The following is an 11,947-nucleotide window of genomic DNA, read 5'->3' as shown; positions in this document are numbered from 1 at the left end:
AGGGCCACAACGCAACACAAATCATCTATCTATCTCAGTGGTTTTCAACCTTGGCAACCTTAAGCCTGAAGGACTTCAACTCCCAGAATTCCCCAGCCAGCTTAGCTTAGCTGGCTGGGGAATTCTGGGAGTTGAAGTCCTCCAGACTTAAGATTGCCAAGGTTGGAGACCACTTATCTATCTATCTATCTATCTATCTATCTATCTATCTATCTATCTATCTATCTATCATCTATCTATCATCTAATCTATCTATCTATCTATCATCTATCTATCTATCTATCTATCTATCTATCTATCTATCTATCTATCTATCTATCTATCTATCTATCTATCTATGGTGCATCCCTTTTTCCATATGGAGGTGTTTTTTCTCATTGAAGGAGAATATATATCTTCTCTTAACAAACAGCAAAGCCTGCCTGAAAGGGAGATGTGCCTGTATTAAAACACCAACTTCCAGACCTACAAGGAAGTAGAAAAGGCTTAGAACTGCAACACTTGTCAAACTGCAGACCAAATATTTATGCATATATGTAGCTACAGAAACTTAATATCCTACTGGAACAATAAATATTTTAAGAAATTAAATTGATTACAAATGAAACAAAGTGTTAAGCACAATTGCTAATTTCCAGTCACTTTGGACAGATACAGCTTTTCTAATAATATGTACTTTCCTTTGGCAGATTTAAACATAGTTTGCAATTTAATCACAGCAGGCAGAATTCAATGTTTAGTGCTGATAGGATTTGTATGTAAAAGCAATTTTTGGGATCTTGGAGCCTTAAAGGAGAAAAAGTATGGTATATACACAAAAATATAAAAAATAATGAAGTGACCTGGAACAAAATGTTCCATACAGTTGATACAAATGTCAGTTTGTATCACTGAAATAGAATGCAGTATACAATTCATCTTTTGGGCAAACCAGGACATGTTAAATTAAATATTTGGTACATTATTTTAAGTTATCAAATACACATGAAGATGATCAGATATAAAGACATGTTGTAAGGCAAACTGTATTTATAATTACTGTTAAATAGCAGCAAAAGGAAAACAAGTACCAATATTTTTCTTAACAAATTTTAATAATCATTGAACACCAGGTTGTCTGGGATAAAAACACAAATTACAAGATACCGCATTTCTGCAAAATGCTACAGGAAGAAGCACAGCATGGCTGGCAATATCCTAGTGGAAAAACTGGATTGCTTTGTCTTTTTTTAAAAAAAAACAAAGATGTCAAGAACTAATTTTGTGCAACTGAAAGTTTGTTGCTAGAAAATGCTGTAATTGTGGGCAAACTATGCTCTTGCACAAAATACTGAAATTGTAGTATTTGCATTTCTAAAGAAATAGATACAAAAACTCACAAATAAGATCTGTCTAAAAGTAGACAGTTAAAAACAAGTGGGGGATTTTGGCTATCTTCCCATTACTATGTTTTTTAATGAGAGCAATGTCAAAACATTGTAACAGCATCAAAATAAAAAGGCATTATTCCTTATTTTACTCAAATTGCCAAAATAGAGGTAATGCTCAAATTGTCAGTAGTAGAAAAAGAGCACAACCCCATTTCTACTGTATTTTAGCAGTGTGCATGAGTATAAATTATTGGAAATCTAGACTCCAAATCTTCACCCCCATCCTAAAATCCAAATAATAACCCTTTTCAGTACAAAAACATGCTGAAGACAGCAAGCTATTTGATAACATAATTTAACTACATTATATTCAGGGCTGCAGTCCTAAGTGATAACACAGCTGCATAGCATTTTCTGAATACAATAAATCTAAAAAAAAAACCTTCTCGCCATTTTTGAATAGGATATTGCATTTTCAAGCACATAAATTGAAAGATTTCATATTTCATCTTCTGTTTCAGAAGTAACGACATTAAAATATATTATTACCTGCAGAAAAGAATTATATATATATAAAAATAACTTGACGGGGGATACTTTTGGTGCAATTATTGTAGAAATCAACTGATTCTTTAATGTTTATATTTCTTGTTCTAGCTGTTAATACTATAGTACTTAGATTCCCTCCCACATACACAAATTCATAAATCCTTCAAAATTAATTGCCATGCAGAATGCTGACCATTTCTAAAATTACAGATGCTCATTTTTAATAAAAGAGAGTATGAGCTCCATGGTATGTTTTGTGATTTTGGTTGCAATAAAGTTCTAGCAATTCAGAAAATGTTGCATTTTTTAACATTTACTTTTTCTGTATTTGGTAAATAAGTCAGATAGCCATTTCTCCTATACTCCAATGTAAACAAATCTTTGTACATTTTAATTCATAGCAAAGGAAATATTGGCATAAACACTAGAAATAAATTCTTACACAAACCTCTCAATTAGCTGATTTAGGTATTTATGCCACTTGTTGTAATGAATTTTGAGTGCATAAAATTTCATTGAAATTCTGTCTTCCAGTTCCAAAAAAATTAATGCTTCACAACCAAGCAATTAAAATTGTCTGAAGGAGAAAATTTGTCCTGATCCATTCTACTGTACAGTATTACAAATGAAATCACATGGAAAAAAAATCAGGCAATAGAAAATGTACAACAGCTTTGACGTTATACAGTAATATTTTTTTAAAAATCAAATGAAATTCATGTTTTCTTATCACAGCCACTTCACTGCTGACTGTAATGGTAATTTCATTTTCATATTCTTGATAAGCTAGCCATTGCTATAAAAATGCAATTGATTCTTTTGAAATATATATCTTGCCTACAGCAATATTGTTTTGTGGCACATATGTCAACAGAACAGCAATCCAAAATAAAGTGACAACTAGATTTAATAAATTAATATTCTTTAAAGATGTACAATGAACATTCATTTTAATCCAAGGTTGTAGGGTATTGGGATATTGCTATTTACACATTTACAGATCTCAGTACTGGTAAGTTCAGAAATTGCAGATAGTACACAGCCTTAACTGCTATCTGAATGCCATGAGAAAAGAAACCAAAATTAAAATATAAAAACCCAGCTGAGAAAATAGTTTGGAAATACCCAAATAATAACAACCAGTCTATGAGAAAGAACACAAAGGCAAAGGAAGATCAAGTAATTCCATGTGACCAATTTCTATTCTTGTGAAGACTGAGGAGGTGACGGTGATGTCCCTGGTTTCCCAGTTTTTCGTTCATAATTCACAAGTCGTTGCCCAACAAGATATCTAGGATTTAAAAGAGGATATTTTAAAAAAAAAAGTTTTCATTTCAATTTGGTTCTGAAATGAAATACTAAGAACATTTCTTCACAAAAGATACAATTTCACTAAAGTTTAAAACTTTAAACTTCCATTGTTTTCAAGAGATACAGGAAGGCAGCATTACTACTGTAATCTAGTCAAACCACAATAAACACAAATTCACTCTACAATTTCAGGTGTTTCTGGAAGAGCTACGAGTGGGAAAAATTCTGTCCATAGTTCCCAAGTACTCCAGCTCCCTAAATATTTAGGAGATTGTCACTGTACTCTGGTATTAATAAATCTTGACTAGCATACTTACTTATCATTTTTAATATGCTCATAAAGGCGCTTGAATTGACGGATCTGAAAGGATAATATTCCCATCAAAACTACTACCATGAGTAGAAAAGGATAAATCCGTCGTTGTACTAAATTTTGCATCTCAGGAGTGACACCTATAAATAATAATAGAAAAATAAAGAAATTAAAAATTGGATTAATGCAAATTCTAAACTTTTCTATTACGATTGTAAAATTTTAATGTTAATTAGGTTACCTTTTCATTTGTAATAAACTATAAATATAAACAATTATAAAAATATTACATTTCAACTAATGCATTATTTTAAAACAAAGATTATATGTTTATCTTTGTTAATGCCATTTAGGTATTTTGAAAAAGCAGTTAATACCTATGACATAATAGCATGTTCTCAAAAAAAGAAATTGTGGTTAACTGGAAAACCCAACAGCTCAACAACTAGTCTTTTTTCTATTCATTTGAAATTGATTCTCTCCTCTTTCTCCCTTACTATGGATTCTTGGTAGTACCCTGTTTTCCTGAAAATAAGACCGCCCCGGTTAATAAACTTTTAAGCGCATGCGCCCTCCCCGAAAATACTGCAACAAAGCAGCAGCTATGAGGTGACCACACTTGCACCTCAAAAATAATAAGACCTCCCCGAAAATAAGGCCAAGCGTAACACCAGGAGCTTTGTGTAGGATCCCATTTATCCAAAAAGGCAAATAAAATCATTTGCCTTCTTTATATGAAATTACTTAAAAGTTTTTATTTAATATGCTGATTCTGAAACTTGAGCAACAACCATACCATAAGATTATCAGGAATTGACAACTGGCATATATGCCTAATGAAAATTTTAAGGGGGGCAGGGGTCACATATATAGGATGCATAGGCCAATCTGCCTTCCATACTATATATCAGCTATATTGTAGACTAGTAGTAGTGAACAAGTGAAGCAGGCTGTACTGTCCATTGATGCCAGCTATGCTTCCACTCTTCAACTTCCCAAAGGAAATTCGGCAGATTCTTGGTCACCTGATGGCCAAATTCATAGAAACTAGAACTAATAAAACTATGGCATATTTGAACCCTATTTTATGTTGAATTTCATATTCATTCATCTCAAACTTGCTCCAGATTCAGAAAACACTTGCAAACATGACAGGAACACAAAGTAATTTTCTGTGTTCTATGAACTCTCATTTCAATACTGAAATCAGGAGGTGAAAAAAAAGTTGTATGATTATTTTGGGGATGGTACAGATATGTTTATGTTGTGATTACTGAATTTATACTACTCTGCAATAATTTTGATTATAATGCAAATATGACTTATCTTGAGGTAAGTTGGTCAACCTATAAATTTTATAAATAAATTTGAAAAAAAATGCCATGTCCTATTAATTTTTCTTCTACACAAATACTGAATATTCAAGAAATCATTTTTATCCATTTGGATTAGGTTTCAAGGCTTATCTTTAGACTTGTTCTTTGAGGATAAAAACTGGAATTTTAAATATCATCTAAAGCTCACCTGATGACTCTCCGATATAGCATCAGTTTCTATAGTTTTAATTTCTTAAATTCACTATTTGAGTTTTTAAGCTAAACATAAAATACAATAAATATATAGAAACAATTGATTAATGTATTAGAAAGATATGGATATAGTTGACATATCATTCATTTAAATTGCACCATATGAAGATTTGATATTTTAATATAATAATGATAATATATTTCCACTGTAAATCTTAACTGAATTTCTTGTCTAAATATGAAATCTTACCTAACAAAGGTGTAACACCAGAAGCTACAATATAAGGTACACAGAGAGAAAGCAGTAAAACTGAAATAACAGGTGCTGCAAGCTTTTGTATTATAAAGTGTAAGTCAATATTTCGAATTCCATTTGCATAAACCTGAAATATAAGATTAAAGATATATGAATAATTATTGTCCAGCAAGATTATATTTAGTGCAAAGCTTATATTCATAACTGGAAGAGACCGAGAGACCGTCAACATAAACAGAGATGGGAGGTGCATGTTATTTTTAGTTATATTTATTTTGGCCTCCGCAAATTCAAGGAATATGTCTGATATACAGGAACTCAAGGTGCGTGGGACCAAACAAACTGGTGGTAGGAAATTCAAGGATGCAAAATGGATTTAGTTTGATCTTTCTAGCACCTAAAGTTTACCTAGTTTGTCAGCAAACCTAAATGGCATGATCTGGGGATGCTCTGTAGCCACCAAATGGTTTGAGGGGTAACAAATTATACACGCTGTCTAAAAAATACTTACAATAAAAATACTAGGGTTCCTACGATGGGCATTGGAAAAATGAAGAAATACCATTTAATGAAGACATAATTAAGAAGATATTGGACTGTGCAGAAATGGACAGATTCACATTGAAAATTAAACAAAAAGAAGGCACAGAATACTATCATACATGGAATTTATTTTATCAGTGGCTGGGAAAAAATGGTAAAGATTAGGAATGTAATTTGTATTGTTAAGCAAACAAAATGTCCCAGACAACACAATGTTTATTAAGCACTAATTAAATGTAATAGTAGAAAATTAATACAACTTTATTTAAAAATACGTTGTTTTTTTTCTTTCCTAGGGTTTCTATGAGAACTCTAAGATGCACTGAGAAATAATGACCGTGAGAAGCTTTCCAGAATGAGGGCAATATTTTACTGACTGAAAGACACCTAAACAAGGCCACAGTAATCATGAACTAAGTTAAGGAAATGAACGATTATCAAGGTTGACTCAGCCTTCCATCCTTCCGAGGTGGGTGAAATGAGGACCCAGACTGTGGGGGGCAATATGCTGACTCTGTAAACCGCTTAGAGAGGGCTGAAAGCCCTATGAAGCGGTATATAAGTCTAACTGCTATTGCTATTGCTATTTAGTTGACTTGTAAACAAAATATTAAAGTATGTGATTCTTCCTCACTAAAGCATGTATATGCCTGGGAGATTACAGCTACGTGAAAATTGACCCAGATGGAGGGAGTAATTGTTAGATGTTCTTCAGACCCTCCTTTACTGAATGCCTCTGCTAGATTCCATTGCTTTCCATGAATAGAAAAAAAAAAAATTTTCTGTTTACAAAATACAAATCTGTATCCAGGCCATATAATCAAAGTTAATTTCGCTACCGATATACTAATGCTCAATTCAAAATGGACCATTTTAATAGTCTTATATACATGAAAATTCTAATAAAACAAACTATTTTCTCAAAACTGTTCTTTTTGTGATAATAGGCCACGTGACTGATTTTCATTCATAGAACAGTACAGGTAGTCCTTGACTTACAACCACAACTGAGCCCAACATTTCTGTTGCTAAATAAGACATTTGTTAAGTGAGTTTTGCCCCATTTTGCAACCTTTCTGGCCACAATTGTTAAGTGAATCACTGCGATTGTTAAGTTAGTAACACAGTTGTTAAGTGAATCTGGTTTCCCCATTGACTTTGCTTGTCAAAAGGTTACCAAAGGTGACTCAGAGACACTGCAACGGTCATAAATGAGAGTAAGTTCCCAAATGTCCTAATTTTTGATCATGTGACCATGGGGATGCTGCAACAGTCATAAGTGTGAAAAATAGTCATGTCCCTTTTTTCAGTGTCATTGTAATTTTGAACGATTGCTAAATGAAATTCACCCCCCCCCCTTCCCCCTGGATAGTACATGATCTTCCAAATTGGTTTCGGAGCAGAATTCACAGATGTGCAAGGGGAAAATGTTGCCTCCACCCAGTTTTCTGAGGAAAGCAATTCCAACTAAAAAGAAATGTTATTCATTATATCATACATTGATATATTCCATCAATATTCTGGTCACTAAAGCAAACAAGATAAATATTTCTAACCTGTTCAATGACTGTTTTCAGCCACCATTGTGGCCCCATTAAAGTTATGGCAGCAATTATTTTAGCATGCAGAACACCAAGGGCCCAGTCCTATTTAAACAAAAGCAAATATTGTAGTTATTATTTCAATACAGGGCATTTCTCAGTCCAATTAAGATTTATTAGGAAACAAACATCGTGTGAAATATATTTATCTTGAATCTACATCAACATCAGAATGTAAATTCAGAAATCTCCATAAAAACAATTGTTCACCCTTTGATGAAAATTCACATGGAACATCTATCTGATTTTGCTAACTTGCTACCACTTATGATATTAAAGTTGTCCGGATTAATCAAATGATCCTATTTAGAATAGATTTCTGTTGTGGCCCAACAGGAGCCGTTGGAGCTGCCACCAGATTCCGACAGCGAGGGGCCCTATGAGTCGGCTCTGGAGGATGTGGAGGACCCTGGACAGGGTTCAGACTCCGAGCAGGGCGCAGAGAGGCTGGTTGGCCACCACGAGGCGTCTGAGCCTTGGACCAGTGGGGGAGGAGACAAGGGAGAGTGATCCGGACGCCAGCAGTGAGTTATTCCTGGATGCCCGGCACCGAAGAGCTAATAGGCGTCAGGAACAGTTGCGCAGTTACAGGAGGTAATTGCACTCAGCTGGTGGTCATTAGGCTCCTCTCCAGACTATAAAAGGACTGCTTGTGCACACGCCCCTCTTGCAGAAGTCAACGCAGGAACTAATGTCGGAGAACATTATTGTGAGCTTGGCAGGCTGGATTGCTGCCACGGCTTATCTGTGCTGGATTGCTGCCCAAGCTTGTCTGTGCCGGTTTGCTGCCAAGGACCCGTCTGTCTGTTAATTAAATGCCGTAACTTATCTTTGGCTTGGAATGTGTTGGTGTGGGACGAGGAGGGTCAGAACAGATTTCTATACAATATCTAAAAGGGATTACATAGGAGGCTACTGTATATAAATAGAGAAAAATCCCAATCCATTCTAACACTGAAGATAATTAAATGTCTGCAAGCTCAGGGAGCACTGAGGAATCCACAGGTATGATTAGAACTGAACACAAATATGTAAGCAGGCATGTACCGAAATGTATGGTGAAAAACAGTTAAACTATGTTATGAACGAATAGAAGGCAATTTTCTAAGTCCATTTTCAATATTATTATTTCTGTATGTTTTGAAAGATATGTTGATTTAAGCCTAAATTTAGGATCAGAATGTCTCTAGAAGAGCATTATCTGAAACAAGTTATTTGGCACTTTGAAGCTTTCTTTCAAGATTAACCATCAAATAAAGTAGATACATAAAGAGCCAGAATGAGGTTTTTTCTCAGTTCGGGAATCTAGGATGTGAAATAGCCTTGAAAGAAGGTGTATTTTGAACAACACAGACTATTTGTTTAAGCAGACTTTTTTTTAGAACTTTAATTGCATTATATGTTCTGCTGCTTTTAAAACTCTACATTTTAACTGCTGTTGGTTCTCCTTACTGATTTTAATTTTTAGATCATATTTTAATTTTGTAAGGTATTGCTTTAACAAGGTAGGCCCTCTATGAGCCGAGGTGGCGCAGTGGTTAGAGTGCAGCACTGCAGGCCACTTCAGCTGACTGCTATCTGCAGTTCGGCGGTTCAAATCTCACCGGCTCAAGGTTGACTCGGCCTTCCATCCTTCCGAGGTGGGTAAAATGAGGACCCAGACTGTGGGGGCGATATGCTGACTCTGTAAACCGCTTAGAGAGGGCTGAAAGCCCTATGAAGCGGTATATAAGTCTAACTGCTATTGCTATTGCTATTGTCCTTCAATTTAGTCTACTCAATAGTGGACAATGGGAAGGTGCCACATATATTGGTTGGGCTCACATGAATAGCCAATATATTCTGCTTAATTTAGGCTTAGAATGTTGCGCAAACTCCATCATTAGGATTTATGCCTCACAATTAATGTTTGAGCGTGTTCCAATAAATCATGATTAAACAAACTGAAATTAGCATCTTCTGCAAATAAAGTTTAATGTAGATATCAAGCGGTGTGTAAGTCTAACTGCTATTGCTATTGCTATGTGCCTTCCTTCAATTACAGATTAACAACTCTAGAAGCTGCGAGAACTGACCTGCCAGGGATAGAATAGCGGGGTCTGATCCAAGGGAACTCTTAGCGGAGCAACAATGACTAGCTCAAATAAAAGTCCAAGCAACAGTGGGACGACACCAGCCAGCAATAGAGCAACAATTAATGTCTTCATTATCTAAAGAAGAAGAAGAAAGTTTCATTTATTAAGAATAACATAATATGCTGTTTTTAAATAGACAAGTGAGTACATAAATAACATTAAAATCAAGAGGAACTCAAACATATATAAATTTGTGCAGATGCATAAAATCAGAATTATAAGAGACATATTTTTTTTTACTTAAGGTTTAGGTTTAGGTTTCGTTTTATTTATATGCCGCCCAATTCCCAATGGGACTCAGGGCGGCGCACAAACCAAAGGGGAAAGGGAAACACAACAAAACGACAAATACAGGCATTTTAAAAAACCACCAACAGCCACACAAATCGAGAGAGGAAGGGAACTCATCGACCCCAGGCCTGCCGACACAGCCAGGTTTTAACGGCTTTTCGGAAGGCCTGGAGAGAGGTGAGGGTCCGAATCCCCCCCCCCATTCTGTGTTAACCTTCTGGAGACTTACATCTAACTATGACCCAAAATTGTGAAGTGATTTCTGTTGAATTTCAGAATTCACTCTCAGAAACTCCATTCTTTTGGATTGTGGTTCAGAGAGGAAGAGTACTGAGCAGAGGTGGGTTCCTACCAGTTCGGACTGGTTTGGCCGACTAGGTAGTAACTTGGCCGTCAAACCCCCCCCCCCCCCGGTACTGGTTCTATCTTGTTTTTTGCTTCTGCGCATGCACAGAAGCAATTTTTTTACTACTGCGCATACACACTTAGCGCGTCCCTGAGCGAACCAGCAGTAACAGAAGCCGGAACCCACCCCTGGTACCAAGGCAAACTTGATATTTCTTGATGCTCTGCCCTTTTTTTGCCTGGAAAATTAGATAGAACTGAAAAAAGGACAGTGAGATGCCAGAGGGTCCCAAAGTATCTCCTTTGTGCCTGTTGTTGTCTATCCATCCCATGTTTTTGAATTTTAAAAAAAAGATTACAAATCCTTGCTTAATGACCAGTTGCTTAGTGACTATTCAAAGTTGTGACAATCTTGGAAAGGGCGCTTTGTGGCCTGTAAAACATTTCTGCGCCAAGGTGGCGCAGTGGTTAAATGCAGCACTGCAGGCTACTGCTAGATCAGCAGGTCAGCGGTTCAAATCTCACCGGCTCAGGGTTGACTCAGCCTTCCATCCTTCCGAGGTGGGTAAAATGAGGACCCAGATTGTTGGGGGCAATATGCTGACTCTCTGTAAACCGCTTAGAGAGGCCTGAAAGGCCTATGAAGCGGTATATAAGTCTACTGCTATTGCTATTTCTGACCGTTGCAAAATATTGTAAACTCTGCTCCCATTACATCATTGCAATCTGGTTACTTGGCAACCTGCTCCTACTTATGACTGGTTGCCAAGCACACAATGATCACCATTTGTAATCTTCTCTACCAGCCTCCACAGAAAGTGAATGGGAAAGCTAGCAAGGAAAGTTGCAAGCTGCTGCCACCTGCTGAAAGGATTTTGTCTCATTGCTGGAGGATGACTTAAAGAGCTCTGTTCAATCTGTGTCCCTGCTTGGATCTTGACAATCGAAATCCAAACAGACGTAGAATTTAACATCCTTTTCTCCCTCTCTCTTTGGAGCTCATTGCAGAGGTGGGGAGAGAAGGATCCCAAGTTCCATGCAACCTTCACTGCCAAAATTCAAGCACGCACAGAACTTAAAAGCCCGTTTTTCCTACCTGTATCCCACAGTGGTGGGGAGAGGAGGATTTTGCATTTCATATATGCTTGGAAATGCAGGCAGAAATGGAGTTTGGGGCCCTTCTCTCCTTGTCTCTGGCAGAGAGCTTTGCAGTGGAGGGAAGAAAGGGATTTGGGATTCTGGGCATGCTTGAATTTTGGCAGATGAGATCCAGGAAAGTGCAAATTTGATCTCTCTCTTGATCTGTCTCTTGATCTGTCTCTTGATCTCTCTCTCTCTCTCTCTCTCTCTCTCTCTCTCTCTCTCTCTCTCCATACCTACCTACTTACCTACCTATCTCTATCTATCTATCTCTACCCTATCTATCTATCATCTATCTATCTATCATCTATCTATCTATCTATCATCTATCTATCTATCTATCTATCTATCTATCTATCTATCTATCTATCTATCTATCATCTATCTCTATCTATCTATGTATCTATCTATGTATCTATATCTATCTATATCTATCTATATCTATCTCTCTATCTCTGTATCTCTGTATCTCTCTATCTATCTATCTATCTATCTATCTATCTATCTCTATCTCTCTATGTATCTCTATCTATCTATCTATCTATCTATCTATCTATCTATCTA

At 36.1% G+C, this 11,947-nt stretch overlaps 1 protein-coding gene across 2 annotated transcripts in view; it reads right to left on the bottom strand.

The window, feature by feature from the left end:
* Positions 1–1,075: 1,075 nt before the first annotated feature.
* MARCHF6 (membrane associated ring-CH-type finger 6) overlaps positions 1,076–11,947 on the bottom strand; it is a 58,991-nt gene continuing 48,119 nt past the window's right edge. For both annotated transcript variants that reach the window (XM_087721957.1, XM_087721958.1), the window contains exons 22-26: positions 9,548–9,682; positions 7,428–7,517; positions 5,323–5,455; positions 3,548–3,683; positions 1,076–3,210 (exon numbers count right to left, since the gene is read on the bottom strand). In XM_087721957.1, the coding sequence (XP_087578083.1) occupies positions 3,120–3,210; positions 3,548–3,683; positions 5,323–5,455; positions 7,428–7,517; positions 9,548–9,682 (585 nt within the window). In that variant the 3' untranslated portion in view covers positions 1,076–3,119. The remainder of the gene's footprint in view (positions 3,211–3,547; positions 3,684–5,322; positions 5,456–7,427; positions 7,518–9,547; positions 9,683–11,947) is intronic.

This window comes from Thamnophis sirtalis, unplaced genomic scaffold, assembly GCF_051295495.1.
Source record: "Thamnophis sirtalis isolate CommonGarterSnake01/CBP01778 unplaced genomic scaffold, rThaSir2_p1.2 scaffold_8, whole genome shotgun sequence".
Taxonomy (NCBI): domain Eukaryota; kingdom Metazoa; phylum Chordata; class Lepidosauria; order Squamata; family Natricidae; genus Thamnophis; species Thamnophis sirtalis.
Note: the sequence above shows the minus strand (reverse complement) of the source record. Positions and strands in the feature narration are given on the sequence as shown.